Source organism: Cajanus cajan, chromosome 1 (genome assembly GCF_000230855.2).
Source record: "Cajanus cajan strain Asha chromosome 1, NIPB_CcT2T_4, whole genome shotgun sequence".
Classification (NCBI taxonomy): domain Eukaryota; kingdom Viridiplantae; phylum Streptophyta; class Magnoliopsida; order Fabales; family Fabaceae; genus Cajanus; species Cajanus cajan.
Window position 1 is genome coordinate 22684787 of NC_138517.1, and position 20569 is coordinate 22705355.

The 20569-nt window shown below is 36.8% G+C and overlaps 2 protein-coding genes across 6 annotated transcripts; both read left to right on the forward strand.

Moving 5' to 3' along the window:
- The first annotated feature begins 483 nt into the window (after window positions 1-483).
- On the forward strand, window positions 484-8972 carry LOC145953031 (uncharacterized). The gene is made up of 6 exons (XM_083066423.1): window positions 484-824; window positions 1983-3584; window positions 5019-5107; window positions 7672-7723; window positions 7814-7890; window positions 8663-8972. Exons 2-6 carry the CDS (start codon window positions 1986-1988, stop codon window positions 8970-8972), a joined length of 2127 nt encoding a protein of 708 aa, XP_082922549.1. The 5' UTR covers window positions 484-824; window positions 1983-1985.
- A 4795-nt stretch (window positions 8973-13767) lies between these two features.
- LOC109803417 (putative choline kinase 2) lies at window positions 13768-20089 on the forward strand. Of its 5 annotated transcripts, XR_014434512.1 has the most exons (11): window positions 13768-13970; window positions 14142-14194; window positions 14299-14370; window positions 15031-15415; window positions 17638-17759; window positions 17846-18041; window positions 18407-18524; window positions 18644-18691; window positions 19124-19166; window positions 19355-19455; window positions 19779-19795. XR_014434512.1 is itself a non-coding variant. In XM_083076665.1 (10 exons), the coding sequence occupies exons 4-10, from the start codon at window positions 15062-15064 to the stop codon at window positions 19917-19919; spliced, it is 1080 nt and encodes a 359-aa protein (XP_082932791.1). In that variant the 5' UTR covers window positions 13780-13970; window positions 14142-14194; window positions 14299-14370; window positions 15031-15061; the 3' UTR covers window positions 19920-20089. The 5 variants fall into 5 exon arrangements, 1 of the variants encoding a protein (XP_082932791.1); XR_014434510.1 differs by having other exon boundaries at window positions 19124-19455; window positions 19779-19827; XR_014434514.1 differs by lacking the exon at window positions 19779-19795 and having other exon boundaries at window positions 19124-19210.
- Window positions 20090-20569: the final 480 nt, after the last annotated feature.

The following is a 20569-nucleotide window of genomic DNA, read 5'->3' on the forward strand; positions in this document are numbered from 1 at the left end:
ACCACCCTACAACCTCCACCAACTCACAAGTGATGCCTAGTGCGCCCCCTATACTAATCCAAGCCTTGGAAGAAGAGCAAGCTATGAAGCACTTGAAGCTTTAGTCTACTGATGAAGCCAAGCAGTAGACCCTCATAGACCCTACTTTAATTGCTTTTATAAGATCGATAATTAGAAGCTGTAATACCTTATTTTTTTATTATTATTATTATTTATTATTAAAATGGCATTTTCGTGAATTTTATAAAGGTATAGGGGTATTATTGTAATTATTGATGGCATTTTCGCAATTTTCAAAAAGTTTGAAGGGTGTTTTGGTAATTTGGAACGGGCCGTTCCAAAAGCAAAACGGGCCGTTCCAAGCTTTAAAATTTAACTAAAAATCTTGAATGAGAACGGGCTCAGAACGGCCGTTCCGACAAGGAGAACGGGCCGTTCTGATTGTGAAACGGGCCGTTCTAAAGGGAGAACAGACCGTTTCAAAAGGAGTACGGGCCGTTCTGCTGGAAATTGGGAACGGGCCGTTCCGTATTTGGAACGGGCCGTTCCAGTTCAAAAATTTGCGTAGCTTTTTCGAGCCCAGAACGGGCGTTCCGCTTTTTGGAACGGCCGTACCGGGTAGAGGAGCCAGAATTGCTATAAATAGGGGCTTGGGGAGTTACGAAAATTCATACCTTGGGAAGAGAAAATCCTTAGAGAAAGAGGGAGGAAAGGAAAGGAGGAGAAAGAGGAAGAGGAATCCGGTAGAGGTGGTTCTGTCAGAATAAAGAAAAGAGGAGAAAGAGGAGGAGGTTCTGCTCAAATTTCGGTTCAGGATTATCCAAGTAAGGGAAGTTAGTTTTTGAAATTATTAATTGTTTGATGATTAATAATAAATGAATATTTTTGAACTGTGTCAAATTTTGTTGTTGAGTCGAGCTGAATTATATGTTGATTTTTAACAGTATTGTACTATAAGGATGTTGAACTGAGTTATGAGTACTAAGTTGTGTTGAATACTACTTAGCTGTGTTGTATGCTGATTTGCTGTACTATATAATGCTGAGCTGTATGCTGATTATACCCACTTGAGGTGGTGTTGTTGCTGCTGTTGTTGCCGCTAAGTCGGTGTTGTTATAGCCACTAGAGTGGTGCTGTTGTTGCCGCTAAGTCGGTGTTGTTATAGCCACTAGAGTGGTGTTGTTGTTGCCGCTAAGTCGGTGTTGTTATAGCCACTAGAGTGGTGCTGTTGTTGCCGCTAAGTCGGTGTTGTTATAGCCACTAGAGTGGTGTTGTTGTTGCCGCTAAGTCGGTGTTGTTATAGCCACTAGAGTGGTGCTGTTGCTGCTACTAAGCAGTGTTGATATAACCGCATTACGGTGCTGATGTTGTTGAGCAATATAAGCTGTGCAGATGTGTTGATAATTATAACGATGAATTTAATTACATTGCTAATCCTTTACTAGTATGTTTTGATTTTTAAAGAATACTAGCTTACCCTTGCATGTTTTCCATGTGGTTGGAACTGCGATGATCATACTATGTATGGGAGCAGAGCAGAAATAGGTGGGCGTCGTGGGATGAGTCTCCGGCGGACTTTGGAGCTAATTTGCTTGTGTGGATATTCTGCTTGTAGCTACTTGGGATAGTAGCATTTGGTTGTAATTTTTCCTTGGTACACTTTAACTCTAGTCAGACTGGAATCTTGTATATTTATATATTCTAGATCCTATATTTATATACTTGTTCTATCTGTCTGGTGTTTTAGTGTGCTATACCGTGTGTAGTGACCAGCCGGGTCGTTACACTTAATGGTATCAGAGCAGTTAGAGTCTAGTGGACACTCTTTGGGGGTAGTTCCTTTAGGCTTTTTGCTGTGTTAGCTCTGTGCTGTGTTGTTTTGCTGTGATGTCTGCTGTGCTAAAATTGTTGTGGTGATTTGTTGTGCTATTGATTTTGTGTGGCTTAGTTACTGTTTACTAAAGAAGTTGTTATCTTTGTAGAAGATGACTAGGACAAATGAGCAGATAGCCCGTGCCCTCGAGATGTTGGCCATGGCTATGCAACAACAAAATACCTATTTTGCTAGGATGGAGGTTGAGAGAGCTGCAGTTAGTGCAGCAAGACCTGCAGGGTCACAGGAGAGCCGGGATCTTGCTGAGTTCCGAAAGTGTAACCCTCCGCAGTTTACTGGAGATGGGGATTCAGAGGTAGCTGACCGCTGGATCCGTGAATTAGAGAAGATCTTTACCGTACTGGGATGTCCTTCAGAGAGGAGGTTAGCATATGCTGTGTACATGCTTGTGGGAGAGGCTGAGCATTGGTGGAGAGGCACCTATCAGATGCTTGTTGCTAGAGGAGTTACCGTTGACTGGGAGTGTTTCAGGACAGTGTTCATGGAGAAATACTTTCCTGACAGTGTAAGGCACGCCAAGGAGGTTGAATTTATGCGACTGCATCAGGGTGGGATGACAGTTTCTGAGTATGCGATAAAATTCGAGCACCTGGCCCGTTTTTATTCGCAGGTTATGCCTGAGGCTTGGAAATGCAGGAAATTTGCAGATGGATTGAGATATGAGCTGAAGAGGATGGTGGTGCCTATGGCCATCACGGAGTTCCCAGCCTTAGTGGAGAAGGCGAAGGTGGTTGAGCAGTTGGAAGGTGGCAACCGTACTGTAAGGACTATTGGGGGACCATATGGGTCCAAGAAGGGTGAGAGTCAGAGGAAACCATATGACAGGCCCCAACCACAGCGAGGGGGTTCTGTTTATAGGCAATCTTTCAGTGCTGCTAGTGGAGATAGACAGAGTGGAGGTGCCACTCTGAGATGTTTCAGGTGTGCTGGGCCCCACTTTATCAGGGACTGTCCGCACACGGAGAACCGTTGCTTCAGATGTCATCAGATGGGCCACGAATCGGCAAATTGTCCTACGGGGGATAGACCAGAGAGGAGCACTCAGAGGAGTAATGTACAGAGGGCTGATACTCAGAGGAGTGGTGCACAGAGAGCTGATACACAGAGGGGTGACAGACCTACTACTGCTGGTAGGGTATTTGCTTTGACGGGTGCTGAGGCTTCGACTTCTTCTGATCTTGTGAAGGGGAAGGGCAAGGCCGCTGGTAAGGATGTGATGATTCTATTTGACTCTGGTGCTACGCATTCATTTATATCATATGCATGTGCTGCTTTGTTGGGTGTGCCTGTGTGTGAGTTGGGGTTGAGACTACTTGTGTCGACGCCCGCTTCTACTTCTGTGATTGCTTCTGAATTGTGCGTGGGTTGTCCAGTTGTGGTGGATGAGAAGAAGTACAAGGTGAACTTGATTTGTTTACCTTTGGTGGATATTGACATAATCTTAGGGATGGATTGGTTGTCTGCCAATCGCATCCTTATAGACTGTGCCAATAGGCGGTTAATCTTCCCTCAAGAGGAGGATGAGCTATTGATCTCAGCTGTTCAGGCTGAGTCCTTGCTGAGGGATGGGGCAGAGTGCTGTCTTCTGCTTGCTACCACGAGTGTGGAGACCGAGAGGATCTTAGCTGGTATCGATGTGGTGAAGGAGTATGCCGAGGTGTTCCCTGACGAGGTGCCTGGGTTGCCTCCTGTTAGGGAGATGGAGTTCAGCATTGACCTGGTTCCAAGTGCGGGACCAGTGTCAGTAGCTCCCTATAGGATGGCTCCTGCTGAGCTGGCTGAGCTGAAAGATCAGTTGGAGGACTTATTGGAAAAGCAGTTGGTGCGACCGAGTGTTTCGCCGTGGGGCGCTCCTGTGTTGTTGGTAAAGAAGAAGGATGGGGGTAGTCGACTGTGTGTTGATTACAGGCAGCTGAACAAATTGACCATTAAGAACAAATATCCACTTCCCCGGATAGATGACTTAATGGATCAATTGAGGGGCGCGACGGTGTTTTCTAAGATTGATTTGAGGTCAGGATATCACCAGATTAGGGTGAAGGAGGGTGACATACCGAAGACTGCTTTCAGGACTAGGTATGGTCACTATGAATATGTTGTGATGCCGTTCGGTGTGACCAACGCCCCCGCTGTGTTCATGGACTACATGAACAGGATCTTCCGGCCGTTCTTGGATAAATTCGTGGTAGTGTTTATTGATGATATCTTAGTTTATTCAAGGACCCCGGAGGAACATGGAGAGCACTTGAGGACAGTGTTGGAGATTTTGAAAGCGAAGCAATTGTATGCTAAGCTTTCAAAATGTGAGTTCTGGTTGGATGAGGTGAAGTTCTTGGGCCACGTGATTTCAGCTAAGGGGATTGCTGTTGATCCGGCTAAGGTGGAGTCGGTATTGCAGTGGGAACGCCCGAGGACTGTCACGGATATACGGAGCTTTGTGGGCTTAGCGGGTTACTATCGGAGGTTCATTGAAGGGTTCTCTAGGATAGTAGCGCCTCTGACCCAGTTGACGAGGAAGGAGCAGCCGTTTATTTGGACAGATGCCTGTGAACGGAGCTTTGAGGAGTTGAAGAGAAGGTTGACTACTTCTCCTGTGTTGGTGTTACCGAATTCTGGTGAGCCTTTTGATGTGTACTGTGATGCTTCTCATCAGGGTCTGGGGTGTGTGTTGATGCAAAACGGGAAAGTGGTGGCGTATGCTTCAAGGCAACTGAAAACTCATGAGAGGAACTATCCCACTCATGATCTGGAGTTAGCAGCTGTGGTGTTTGCCTTAAAGACTTGGAGGCATTACTTGTATGGAGCTCGATTCAGTGTCTTCAGTGATCACAAAAGTCTGAAGTATCTGTTTGATCAGAAGGAGCTGAACATGAGACAGAGGCGGTGGATGGAGTTTCTGAAGGATTTTGATTTTCAGTTGATGTATCATCCAGGCAAGGCCAATGTGGTGGCAGATGCGCTGAGTAGGAAATCCATCCACATGACAAGTATGATGATTAGAGAGCTGGAGTTGGTTGAGAAGTTCAGAGATTTGAATCTCTGTGTGGAGTTAGCTCAGGATCACATTAGTTGTGGGGCAGTTACCATAACTAATGAGTTCTTGAGGCAAGTTGGACTTAAGCAGTTGCAAGACACCGAACTGGTGAAGCTTCTTGGGATGTTGGGTACTGATAAAGCTGTAGGCTTTGAGCTGGGAGAAGATGGGATCTTAAGGTTCAGAGGCAGGATTTGCCTACCTCAGGATGCTGAGCTAAGGAGAGCTGTGCTAGAGGAAGGTCACAAGAGCAAACTTAGCATACATCCAGGTATGACTAAGATGTACCAAGACCTCAAGAAGACTTTCTGGTGGTCTGGTATGAAGAGAGAGATAGCTGAGTATGTGGCGGCCTGTTTAACCTGTCAGAAGGCAAAGGTTGAACATCAAAAGCCTAGTGGGTTAATGCAACAGATTGAGACTCCCGAGTGGAAATGGGATAGCATTACTATGGATTTCATCGTGGGGTTGCCTAGGTCATCTAGGAATAGTGATGCTATCTGGGTGATTGTTGATCGGTTGACCAAGTGTGCGCATTTCTTGCCTGTCAACATCAAGTGGTCCTTAGAGAAGCTGACGCAGTTGTATATAAGGGAGATAGTTCGATTGCACGGGGTGCCTTCCAGTATTATTTCCGACCGAGATCCGAGGTTCACTTCCAGATTCTGGCAGAGTCTACACCGAGCTTTAGGCACAAAGCTGAAGCTGAGTTCTGCTTATCATCCACAGACGGATGGTCAGTCAGAGAGGACAATCCAGTCCTTGGAGGATCTGCTGAGGGCTTGTATGTTAGATCACTTGGGTAGTTGGGAGGAAGTATTACCGCTTGTGGAGTTTACTTACAATAACAGTTTCCATGCTAGTATTGGGATGGCGCCGTTTGAAGCCTTATATGGTAGGAGATGTAGGACTCCTCTGTGCTGGTATCAGGATGGTGAGTCAGTGGTTGTGGGACCGGAGTTGATCCTACAGACTACTGAAAAGGTGAAGATGATTCAGGAGAAAATGAGGACTGCCCAGAGTAGGCAGAAATCATATGCTGACAAAAGGCGTAAGCCTTTAGAGTTTGCTGAGGGGGAACATGTGTTTCTGAAGGTGACTCCGACTTCTGGTGTGGGTAGAGCGCTGAAGACTCGGAAGTTAACACCAAGATTCGTGGGTCCCTATCAGATAATACAGCGTGTGGGTCCGGTTGCTTATCGGTTGGCTTTGCCACCGTCTCTTTCAAACCTACACGATGTATTTCATGTGTCCCAGTTGAGGAAGTATGTTCATGACCCGAGTCATGTGGTGGAGATGGATGAGGTGCAGGTGAAGGAGAATCTGACTTATGAAAAGAAACCGGTAGCTATAATTGATCATAAGTTGAAGGAGCTTCGTGGCAAGTCCATAAAATTGGTGAAAATTCTTTGGGATGCAACTACGGGTGAGGCAACTTGGGAAGTAGAAAGTCAGTTCAGTGAACAGTATCCATATCTCTTCTAAGTAAGTGAATTTTCGAGGACGAAAATTTTTGTTGTTGGGGAGAATTGTAATACCTTATTTTTTTATTATTATTATTATTTATTATTAAAATGGCATTTTCGTGAATTTTATAAAGGTATAGGGGTATTATTGTAATTATTGATGGCATTTTCGCAATTTTCAAAAAGTTTGAAGGGTGTTTTGGTAATTTGGAACGGGCCGTTCCAAAAGCAAAACGGGCCGTTCCAAGCTTTAAAATTTAACTAAAAATCTTGAATGAGAACGGGCTCAGAACGGCCGTTCCGACAAGGAGAACGGGCCGTTCTGATTGTGAAACGGGCCGTTCTAAAGGGAGAACAGGCCGTTTCAAAAGGAGTACGGGCCGTTCTGCTGGAAATTGGGAACGGGCCGTTCCGTATTTGGAACGGGCCGTTCCAGTTCAAAAATTTGCGTAGCTTTTTCGAGCCCAGAACGGGCGTTCCGCTTTTTGGAACGGCCGTACCGGGTAGAGGAGCCAGAATTGCTATAAATAGGGGCTTGGGGAGTTACGAAAATTCATACCTTGGGAAGAGAAAATCCTTAGAGAAAGAGGGAGGAAAGGAAAGGAGGAGAAAGAGGAAGAGGAATCCGGTAGAGGTGGTTCTGTCAGAATAAAGAAAAGAGGAGAAAGAGGAGGAGGTTCTGCTCAAATTTCGGTTCAGGATTATCCAAGTAAGGGAAGTTAGTTTTTGAAATTATTAATTGTTTGATGATTAATAATAAATGAATATTTTTGAACTGTGTCAAATTTTGTTGTTGAGTCGAGCTGAATTATATGTTGATTTTTAACAGTATTGTACTATAAGGATGTTGAACTGAGTTATGAGTACTAAGTTGTGTTGAATACTACTTAGCTGTGTTGTATGCTGATTTGCTGTACTATATAATGCTGAGCTGTATGCTGATTATACCCACTTGAGGTGGTGTTGTTGCTGCTGTTGTTGCCGCTAAGTCGGTGTTGTTATAGCCACTAGAGTGGTGCTGTTGTTGCCGCTAAGTCGGTGTTGTTATAGCCACTAGAGTGGTGTTGTTGTTGCCGCTAAGTCGGTGTTGTTATAGCCACTAGAGTGGTGCTGTTGTTGCCGCTAAGTCGGTGTTGTTATAGCCACTAGAGTGGTGTTGTTGTTGCCGCTAAGTCGGTGTTGTTATAGCCACTAGAGTGGTGCTGTTGCTGCTACTAAGCAGTGTTGATATAACCGCATTACGGTGCTGATGTTGTTGAGCAATATAAGCTGTGCAGATGTGTTGATAATTATAACGATGAATTTAATTACATTGCTAATCCTTTACTAGTATGTTTTGATTTTTAAAGAATACTAGCTTACCCTTGCATGTTTTCCATGTGGTTGGAACTGCGATGATCATACTATGTATGGGAGCAGAGCAGAAATAGGTGGGCGTCGTGGGATGAGTCTCCGGCGGACTTTGGAGCTAATTTGCTTGTGTGGATATTCTGCTTGTAGCTACTTGGGATAGTAGCATTTGGTTGTAATTTTTCCTTGGTACACTTTAACTCTAGTCAGACTGGAATCTTGTATATTTATATATTCTAGATCCTATATTTATATACTTGTTCTATCTGTCTGGTGTTTTAGTGTGCTATACCGTGTGTAGTGACCAGCCGGGTCATTACAGAAGCTGTCATCAATCTCTCTCTTTTGAAGCACAAGACTGATGATACTCAAGTACATGAAACACCCTAAGTTGTTTTGGAGGCGAAGCCTAAATCTAAAGGTTCTACTCACGCTAGTGTGGTTAATGTTGATACCCCAAGTTTGAACTTTCTTGCTCCATTAGGCATCCCTATAGCACCATAGTTTCCAATCTTGGTGGAACATGTGCGCATAGTTTTTGATGCCAACATATCAACAGAGGTAATCCTCAATATGAAATTCCTCAATGTCAACTGTTATATGATGGGACCAGACTAGAGAGACCTAGAGGACTTCACCTCTGTGGTACTTCCCTTTGATCTGGTTAAGTTTGAAGATGAAAGCATAGACTTTGAGGAAACAAGATAAATGGAGTGCTTCATGGAGGAGAAATCACCAAATGATGATTAGACACCGCCTGTCTATGACTCCAACATATGTTCCCTTTTCTACAATTTCCATGAATATGAGGGACTGCATCTTAGTACTAAACCTGACATTGTCATTCGCTCCATCACTGAGATGCAACTTATTAGATGGGAGATTATCTTGGATTTCCCCCCTTTGCTAAATGGTCAGACTCTACAGATTATTAAGTAGTAGTAGAGCAAAATGTGGATATATTTTGAACTCCAAAGCTACCATAGAATTAAGCATAGAAGACACTTTTCAAAACCTTCCTTTCGCGCTTGGAGAGTTATACAGACCTTGGATGATTCAACCTTCCACAAAGTTCTATATGCAAGACTTTGTGTCTAGTCCTACACTTCACTCTGTCTACAAAAGCAAGGAGAAGTTGCCTCAATATGAGCTTAACAAGAACCATGATCGTTATGCACACCATTGTACCTCCCAGCCTCTTTATCTTGCTAGTGAAAAGTCTGAATGACTTTATCCAGCCTTGGACTGATGCTTCATCGTCTATCCTCAATACTTCTAGGGTGTAGCCTACTTTATTCAATATTGTTTTTGTCAAACAACACCTCTATAGATATTATTCCCCTTATAATGTTACTTTTCATATATTTTTGCCTAGGAATATAATCTTTTGATATAGAAAAATGTTTAGGTTGTCAAACCCATCAGGACCCTCTATGTCATCTGCTTTTTCACCACCCTCAACTCCACCTCTCCATCGATTTGCAACTGAAGAGGAGCACAACAAGGTGATTGTTGGCCTCTATCGAGCTCTACACTACACACTAAGGAGGCAAGCATATACTAAAAGGAAGTTCAACAAGTTTTTGTCTTGCCTTAACATTGACCTAAGCTTTGATGAGGAGTATGCCTTGGACTAGCATTTGTTGTTTAAGTTGTTTAAATTTTTTTTGTTTTTAAACTTTTTTTTTGTTATGATTTATTTTAATTTTCTTCTAAATAATATGCTTTGAACAATATACATTATATTTGCTATCTTTTATGCAAGTTATATTCATCAGATCATGCACGCTTTCAAGGGAGTCCCCTATGCATTGTAGAAAGCATCTAAGGTAGATTCATAATATTTGATCATATATGCCTTGGCATATAAAGTAGAAATATATGCTTTGATACACTTTGATATGAACAAAGAAAAATAAACATTTCAAAAATACAAAAATGTGTTGGTCACCATCAAAAAATGAGAGATTGTTAAGTCAAAAGATGATTTAGATCCCTTGAACTCAGAGTTTTAATGTTAACAAAAAAAACATTTTTATAAAGAAGTAATGTCTGCAAAAAAACTGTCTTTGAAAAGCTTATCAGATGAAGTGTAAGACATAGATCATCTAGGAGACATTGTAAATTAGACGAAACATACAATTTGTCTCATAAATATTGAATGTTTATTATTTATCGAGACTAACGACAAAGTTTGTATTGAATGGTTCATTCCTTAACAAATTGAATTAGAAAGCCATCTTGGAACTCATAAATCTGTTAAAGAGGAGAATCATGCTTTCCATCAGAACCAAGATTCTTGAAATCATAGAGAAAAGTAGATAAAGTCACTACTACAACTACTATACGCTGACATTGCTTTTTGATGGAAACCTTAGTTGCAAACCGAATAGCTCTGGCTTCTCCTTCAAGTTCCTCCCTGGACCTTTGACTTTTTGACAGTCCTCAAGCTTCTTCAAGGTTTCTAATGGAGGTAGAGACCTCTGGTTTTACCTTGGAAGATGAAGAACTCTCTTCAAGTGGTGTCACTTCTAGGTAGAAGATGAACCACTTCAATCCTCACCACTCTCTTAGGAAAATGATAAGAGAATTGGAAGCAAATCAAAGATAATTTAGGAATTTTGAGAGAGAGAATTCATAGAACAATCTCGGATAATCTCATATAATGACCCAAAAGTGAATTTTACAAGTGAATTAACCTATATATAGTGGTGGATTAGCTTGTAGTGCAAGTTAGACAAGGTAGGGACAAGGTAGGAATACTTAGATCTAGATTAGTCAATCATAGAGTGTCAAGTATCACCTTGTGTCCTGGGAGACAAGGAGGGGACACTTAGATCTAGAAGATTCAATCATAGAGTGCCAAGTGTCACCTTGTCTCCTTGGCTAACCAAGAGACAAGTGTGTTAGAAAAACTACTAGTAATTTTGGCCAAAGGTGAGCTAGGTGGCCTTGGTGAGTTTCTTTCATCTAATCCATTCCAAAAATCATGGAATTGGTTTAGTTAGGTTCACCAAATGATGGTGAGACCCAGCTAAATCAATTCCTTGGATTAAATGAAGGAAAACAAGCTTAATATGTAAAATTTGGCCTACGCCTACTAAAGGCTCAATCACTGTCTTCACCTACACAATTGTTATTTGCTACCTTACTACTAAAAATAAAAATATGAAAATCTATGACCCTTAATACAAGGTCAAATGAAGTAAAATCTCCAAGCAACATACCTTAAAATCCTAAGGGTATGACTTACAAAGAAAGATAAAGGTGTCTTACAAATACAAAAGCAAAAATAAACCTATACAAATATCTACTATATATAAGGTACAAGAACTCAAACTATACAAGATATGTACAATAGAGACTATGACACTAAAAAAGAGGAACCATACTCAATGTTCATATAGACCATAGGTCTAAGAAACACCTCTTTTGTAGAAGCCTCTTAATCATGGACCTAGTTAAAGGTTCAATGACCTTCAAGTGTGAGCTTCCTATGGATGGTCCTTCATCAACCTTCACCCTTCTTGGTCTTATCTCTTCCAAAGGAAATCTTGGGAAGTAGGTTTCCATCACTTTTGTATGCTCTGTTTGGTATGGAAAGTTGATAAGTAGCCTCCTTGATCATATAAGAGGTATCATTTGGTGAAATGCATTTAATTCTTGCATTAAATGAGCTAAATGGTCACCTACCATCACAAGGAAAGACAATAAAGACAGATAAAACAAACTTGTGAGTTGAACTCAAAGTATTGTAACGGTCATCTTCTTTGAGCTACCGTATAAAAAGACTCAAAGCTTAAGAAAGACACATATATAATTTACACAAAGACACACTATATACATTTGTACAGAAGCATGCTCTCTATAAATTTATTCTTGTAAACATTGATTGCTCTGTGTATAATGTCTAAGTGAGATGCAAACAACATTCGTGTAATCTTCATAACCATTGTTATAAGATTGAATTTGGAGAGGATTTTCTTAAAAAGAATACTTGTTTTGAGCCTAAAGAGACTTGACTATAAAATAATATTTGGTTGTTAAGCCTAAAGAGGCTTGGTGTTAAAATAATACTTGGGTAGTTACTTAAAGAGACAAGTCAAAGAATACTTAAGGTTGAATCAGAAGTGACTTGTTGAAAGAATAGTTGTATCTTTGTTTAAGGATAATGGAACTCAATCTGGTTAGATTGAGAATTAGACGTAGTCTCAGTGGTTGAGACAAACTAGTATAAACATTCCCAATGTTTGATCTGACTACTCTTCATACTCCATTTGACTAGAGTTATTACTTCACTACAGAAAATCATGTGAGTTTTTAATATATACTATTTAACCCCCTTTTAGTGTTTATCTTTTCTCCATAGTATGTATGTACATGATTTATGTTGTAGTTTCTCAAATGAACATTTATGATTTTCATTTGATTAACTTCCTATACATATATACATAAATGTTCCTTAGAGGAACTACAACATAAATCACACATACATACACACACAACACATATATATATATATATATATATATATATATATATATATATATATATCTATATATATATATCTATATATATATATATATATTGTTGCATGTATATCTAGAAATTATATACATGGTAATGATAGTTAGAGTTATGTTTTTCGTTGCTTTAGTTGATGAATTGTATAATGTAAGAATCTATCAGGTCATTGAAAGAATGTGCTCGCCCACTAGCTTGTCAAAAAATGGCAAGTTGGGATGAACATTTTATGTGATAGCGTTTTTAAGATTTTTTAACAGGATCATTTCAAAAAAAATTTTAACTTCTTTTCTAATTCAATTTTTTATTTATCATATTTATTTATGAATTAATTTTTTTTTTATATTTTAATAAATTATAATAATCTCTTCAAAAAGATTACAATAATTAAAATTAATTTTGTACTACAATATAAATTAATTATCTTAAATTTAAAATATTATTTATTTATACAAATCGTAAATATAATTTACAAATATATAAAATTAAATATTATATTTAAATATATAAATCATATTTAAAACTTGTATAAGTAAATACCGTTAAACATGTAAATTTTATTTTAAATTTATGATTAATAATTTATATTGTAGTATAATACTATTATTATTTATTGATAATTTATTTTAAAATTAAAATTTAATTAATAAATAAATAAAAATAAATAAAAAATTAAATTAGACAAGTTAAAAATTTTCAAAAAAACCTTTCCGTTCGAAATAAAATTCCTAAAAATTCTTAAACTAAATAAAAAAATAAATATATAAAGATTAATTAATTTAAAAATCATGTCGACAATAATTTTTTTTAATAATTAAAATTTACGTTAATCTACCATTACCAACAAGTTGATGATACTTTTTTTTTTGTTCGTCTTTAGAGTATTCACCGTCGACAGCAGTGACTAATCTCTTCGTTACGTTGGAGGCACCTCAAAAGGTAGGATCCCCAAGATTTAACGCGACTGCATACACAAGTTGATGATACTAGACTTTATACTTTAAAAATTTTAAGAGGAGAAATCTCACGAAGATAATCAATAATATTATCTCATAAAGAGCATCAATTAATCATTAAATAAATATTTCACATAAATAGCATGATAAAATAAAACATCAACAACCATTAAGTTCATTAAAAAAGCTTAAACTTTAAACAAAACGAAAAGGAGCGAAAGTATTTTCCTGAATGCCACGTCTCCGTCCATAAAAATACATGATGTGGTTAGACATCGTAATCACCTTATGTTCTGGCTTAGCCATTTCCATCCCTTAGAATCTCCATTAAGATTCAATCCTCCATGATTCTCTCCACGTGATCAGTTATTGTTGTTTGCTATGACTTGGCAGTGCCACCCATCACAAAAATCTATCACCGTCCAAAATCAAATTAAATAATGACCCCAACATTAATTCATGATCCTCATGCCAATTGGCAAATTATAATCAAGGAAGCATACAATTTTTTCTATTAAATATTAATTAAGTCATCTATGCATTATATATATCATCATCACATATCAGTTATCATCAAACAAGTCTTGATTCCCAACCTTTTATATTTTGGTGTTGACAAAAAGTTCCTCAGTTGCAAACTCTTTTTGGTTTCACACCATTTTGACTTCATTATATAAAGATCATTTGTGTAGCTATTATCACAACCATATTGTTAGACACCTCTAATTTCATCTACTGTTTTTTAGGTCAGTTCCCAAATCTCAAAGTTTACTCTCTCATCTTTTTCTTTTTTTTTTCTTTTCTCCCTTTGATGTTGGTCATTGCTATTGATATGGGGTTTTGATTTTTTTGGGCTTTCTGCAATTGGGTTTGGAGGATTTTATCGGTTTTTTTTTTTTATGCATTATTTACTGCAGAGATTTCTTCTTATTTGGCTTGATTTTCTTCTGCAACCTTATCTACTGCAAAGGTGAGTTACTGCATCATCATTTCGGAGTTTTTCTTTCTGACGATTCCGAATCATTTGTCAATTTCTGAGTTTAATGATTCTCTCTCTTTGTATGCATGTTTCAGCTCTGATTGCTGCATCTAACTTCCCTGCCAAAGTTTTCCCTGTTTGAAACTCTGAACTTCTCTGTTTATCTGGTAAGATTCTGTAATCCAAATTCAATATCCCAAAAAGGATGTAGTTTTTCTCAATGTTTTTATTTTTATTTTTTTTTTCCTTCAGAAGGGTTCTGAAATCGTGTTTCTTTTTGTCTGTTCTTCATGCTTCTACCAGTCAACTTCTGTTCTCTGTTTCTTAGGTGAATTTTTAAACCCCCAATTCCATAAAGTTTTATTAAAAATATTAACTTTCACCCAGGATCATCGATTATGATGTTTTCTCCCAATTGGATCATCCAGATTTTCTTCTTTTTCCTTGTGTTTGTTTGATTGCATAGGATAAAAGAACTAGGATGGATTCTTAAATCCCTAATTCAATATAATTTTTACCAAAAAAAAAAAGTTATCTTTCACACAGAAGCATCTAGTAAGATGCTTTCTCCCAACTGGGTCATCATGGTTTTAGGCTTTCTCCATGTGTTTGTTTTATTGCATGGTACAAAAGAACTTAGGTGGATTTTTAAACCCCCAATTAAATATTTTCCGAAAAGAAGTTAACTTTCACACAGGATCTTCAATTAAAATGAATTATCACAATTGGGTCTTCAAGGTTCTCTGCTTTCTCCATGTGTTTGTTTGATTGCAAGGGGTGGAAGAACTTAACTCTGTTTCAATTTCCCCTGTTTTCTTCACAAGCAGAGCTCTGTTTTTAACTGATCTTTGATCAAGGATGGCCATAAACGCAATTGAGTTGTTGAAAGGAAGCACAAGCCAAGAAGAAATAGTGGAAGTTCTTGCAGCAGTGGCTGCAGATTTGGGGGATGTAATAGATGATCTGAACTCTTTGCAGGTAAAACCTCTTAAGGGGGCAATGACCAATGAGGTTTTTGAGGTAAATTGGCCAACAAAAAGTGATGGTCATCAGAGAAGGGTTCTTGTTCGATTATATGGTGAAGGTGTTGAGGTTTTCTTCAACAGGGTGGACGAAATCCAAACCTTTGAGTGCATGTCTAAGCATGGACAGGGTCCACGCCTTCTTGGAAGGTTCACCACTGGCAGAGTTGAGGAGTTCATTCATGCCAGAGTATGTGATTATCCTCTTTTATTTCCTTTTTCTGTTTAGTTAATTTTAGGGTAAATCTCTATTTTAATTCCTAGCATTATAAGCACCAATTATTTTGATGGACGTTTTTATGAAATGTTATTTTTTTTAATTGATTATATAAGACACCAGAAAAGATTTTTATACTATTATCCAATTATAAACTACCATGTTAGTAAATCTGCTAATTTTTACAAGATCTATTTATGATTGGTTAATGGAGTATAGAAATTTTCAATAACAGTATTAGAAATTAAACTCTTCAAACTTTCGATATAACTATATAAAGAACTAAAATAATGGTTTAATCTTTTAATTTGGCTTTATTATCAGGCCTTTGCAGAAAATTATGTTTGCTTAATGATATTATTATATAGAAGTGGCTGCAATGATTGCATTCGATTGATGATTTTTGTGATTTGGAGAATATATGCTTAATTTAAACTTTAAAGCCTTTTCTCTTTTTCCAATTTTCTTTTTTTGTTCTATTCAAAAAGTTTTTCTTTGGCCTTGGTTGTTAACGTTTCTATTTTATTCTCTCTTCCTTTGGACGAATGGAGGGTGTTAAATAAGAAGCATCTTTAGCATAGTAAATTGAATGGTATTGAGTCAACGAATGATTGAGTGCTCTAACGAGCTTTCTTTTTGCTCCAAATTCCAACCCTAAGTGATATTTCTTTCTATATCGAAAAATAATTGATAAAAAAATCCACTCAAAAGTAGGTGAATTATTAAAAAATATATATATTATCGTGAAAGGTACCTATTTTGTCCTTTTCCTATCTTTATTCTAGTCAATAGATGATGACCATTAGTAAGTACAGGGGAAATTTATGTAATCAAGTAGTTGCCTTTATTTGACGAGTTCATTGACGTCAGAGCATGTGATTACATTTTTCCAATTAATTAATTCTAGAATAAACTCTCCTCGAGATTGTTAGCACCAATTACTTTATCTTTTTTATTTTACAAAACTCTCCACTTTGGTGACTATGTAAAACTCCATACACTTTTATCCTTAATGTAGTTAAAAAAAATATAATAAGAAAGAACAAAACAAAAGAACGTTTTGAAAAATCAATGGCAGAAATAAGAGCTCTGTAAAGTTAAAAATTAAAGTAAACAGTTCTTATAATTTCAAAAACTAAAATGAGGATTTACTTGTTAATTTTTGCATCAATATGATGCTATGTGCTTTGCAGATAATTGTATTTGCTACATAATATTATAATATAGAAGTGGATGCAATGATTAGACTCAAATTGAGTTTTTGTGATAAGAAGGATATATGCTTGAGCTTTGCATCACTTCTTTCTCTTCAAAAATTTTCCTTTGCATATTTGGTCTTGTCTCTTCACTTTTCTATTTTATTCTCTTTTTCTTTGGACGAATGAAGGATTATATCTTGTAGATTAGGGAGCTGCATAATTTTGGCATCATAAACACCTCAAAATAAACGATACTGTTTCTTTGTAGTTTTCATGACAGGGTTTATCTACCTGAAAAAACATACTGTCACTTTTAATAGCTGAGAAAATATTTTTATCCACTCAGCTCATAGATGGATAGTGTAATGTTTTAAGACTGAAGAACTTCATATATACACTGTAAAAGAAAAATTCATACAAGACTAAACGCTATTGATATAGAACAGTACAATTAGATGAGTTTAGGTAGAAGAAGTAACAGTTGTGGTGCCATAATGACATTTTTCTAGTGATTTCATGAAGGTCATTGATATATCAGCTGATCTCGTTCCTTGAGGTCACAGGGGCAGTGATTTCATCAGTATTTAGATTTTCAAGTCTTACCAACATTAGTGTCATGCTGTAAGTGAAAATGTCATCATAATCAAATAATGGTGTTTTTTTTTAACCATATTCTTAATGTGAAGTATCCATCAATTTTACCGATAACTGATTTCTGCTGTAGAACTTTTAGAAAGGTCTCCAACCACATTTTTTCAATCAAATGATGTTTTGTAAAGGGTCCTAAAATAATTGTTTGTTTTTATCTTATAACATACATTATCATGTTAGGAAGTAACATGATAGAATCTAAACACCTTTAATACATTCCTTTTTTATTTCCTTGTTTATTAAAAATTTAAAATCAATTTAAGAAGTCGTATGAAAGCCATGGTGATAACTTTAACGATAATTATGTGTAACATGCTTTTTCTTTTCCTATGTTTGGAATTTTAGACTCTCTCAGCTGCGGACCTCCGTGACCCTGAAATATCTGCATTGATTGCATCTAAGATGAGGGAGTTTCACAATCTTCACATGCCTGGTGCAAAGAAGGCTCAGCTTTGGCAAAGAATGAGGTAATATAATAATAAATCAGGCTAATATTCAAAAACTTTTTCATTGATGCACAAAATTACTATATGTGCTGTCCATGTTCAACCAGGAAGTGGCTTAGTCATGCCAAAAATTTGTGCTCCCCAAAAGATGCCAAGAATTTTTGCCTGGACAATCTAGATGCTGAAATAAATACGCTTGCAGAGTCGTTATCTGAAGGTTATCAAGAGATTGGTTTCTGTCACAATGACCTACAATATGGTAACATAATGATAGATGAAGATACAAGAGCAATCACTTTAATTGTAAGTCATATTGCTGTTATTTCGTTACATATTCTCTATTTTTTTTTAGGCTTTGTTCCTGTTCTAAATCTGTACGGCAATGGATGAAAATCAGCTAGTTTTTTTTCCCTTAATCTATGTTCAAAGTTGAGATGATAATTTTATCTATATTGTTGAACTTTCACATTCTAGTTTTTTCTTCTTTAAATAGAGTTCAGAATCTATTGTTCATGATGAATATAAGAATTCTGACATAATACCATGTCAATGTTATGAGGATGATAGGTACTACCACTTATATAGGCTCTTCCCATATTTCATCAGTCTCATCTTATACATTAAACTTATATTTTCCATTCCTATTTTTTATTTTTTCAATGATGCAGGACTATGAATATTCCGGTTACAATCCTATTGCATATGATCTGGCAAATCATTTCTGTGAAATGGTGGCAAATTACCATACTGATGAACCACATGTTCTTGACTACAGCAAATATCCTGGTAAATCAATTTCTGATATATTTTACAGACTCTATTACATTTTACGATGCCAATTTTGCTTCCCTACTTTATGCTTTTGTATTGAGATCCCTCTGCTGAGACAACTTCTTGTATAACAGGTCTGGAAGAGCGTCAAAGGTTTGTTTATAATTATTTGAGTTCTGAAGGTTAGTTCACTGAAATTTTACTCCAACAATACATATTATTGGCAGAGACCTGGATTTATATAACTGGTATTGACCTATTCTCAGCTGAAAGAATAAACTTGCTCTACAATTTTGCTGACCAGTGATATCATTCCAGCTTATATTTTTAGTTTCTATACTTAGATTTTAGTTAAAATAAAATATATTGACAGTGTAAAAGATTTTTTACGCTACCATCCAATCATGAACTATTGTATAATTGAAAACTATTAACTGTGTAATAATTACTTCAAAAGTCATATCTAAGATGATTTTCAATTAATAGACATTGTAAAATTCTTTACACAAATGGCATATCGAAATTGAACTGTTAAAACACAATTGGGAAATACATGTTTCTCTTCCTTATGAATGGTAACACAGGTTACATTATTAATCAGTCTGTCCTTGCAGATGTGGAGCTTGCATTGCATGCATTTGTTTAACATATTCGTAGGCACGATGCAAACCTCCCCTTATCTCTTCAACTTCTATGTTAATGTAATTCTAACAGTTGTTTTACTGACCAAAGATAACTCTCATGAAAGCTTTCAAAATCAAGTTACAAAAGCTCAAGTCATATTTTCAAAGATGATTCTTCTGAATTTGATACATGTTTACTAATTTTAATTGGGATGTGCACAGGTAAGAAACCAAGCAACACAGAAGTGGAAGAATTAGTCAATCTTGCAGATAAATACACTCTCGCAAACCATCTATTTTGGGGCTTGTGGGGACTTATTTCGGTAAGCTTTTTTCTATTTTGAGTAAAATATTTTTCTCTCAAAATTCGGTTTTAGTCTGTCTAAAAATTATTACGTTTTTATTTCTTACATTTTAACATAAACATGTGTTTTTAGTCTGTGGTGAAGAACTGAAACCACATCATGTTTAGTAAATGTGAGGACTAAAAATTTATCACAGTACATTTTTATAGGAATTAAAACTAATTTTTGAGATACTATTAGGGACTAAATTTTTTTTTTTTTTACCGTTTTTATTTTATATTTTTGGTTAGTCTAAAAGGTTACTTCTGTTTCCTAAGTGTGTTGCTCTGTGTGTGCTGTAGAGTTATGTCAATTCAATTGACTTTGACTACAAGGAGTATGCAAGGCAGAGGTTTCAGCAATACTGGCTTAAGAAGCCTACTTTATTGGACTCACCAAGTATCATTTCCCAAGATGCAATTGTCAATGGTTCACACCATTGACTTGATTGCTTCTTATGTATTTAGTATACGTACACTTTGATATGTATTGATTAATAATGTAGAAATGCATGATATGATGCATAAAATCTGTAAATAACTAAATACGTGTGATGGATTTTGTCAATTTTTACTATAATTATGTTGGTAATCGCTCCTCCTTGTTGGATTTAGTTGAGGAATGAAGGTGTGAATTACTAGTTGTGTCTTGTCATTTGCAAGAGATGGCTTATTATCCTGGAAACAAAATTTCTGGCATTCATATAGGTTTTGATCTGACATAGCATCTTTGCCTATACTTGCTTAATGGTGCATAGCTTTACCTTAATTTGATATTTTCTGTCATCTAACAAATTTTAGTTTCTCTCCGAACTTTACCAAAAGAAAGATTTGAATTTAATTTTAAGAATCCAAACTATAGAAAGAGAGAAGCAACCTAACAAATAATTAAAAAGCATCACATGGAAATATCAAATATGTCTCCTGTCTACACTTGAATTTTGTTTTTTTAAAGGGTACTTCAATGTGAATATTTTTGTAGAAAAAACATAGTGGCTTAACAATCATCAACAGCAGTATAAATAAAAATACCTTACTTCTCAAGAGAGAGAAAGAAAGAACACATGTTAAAAATGAAAATAGAGAAACAAAAT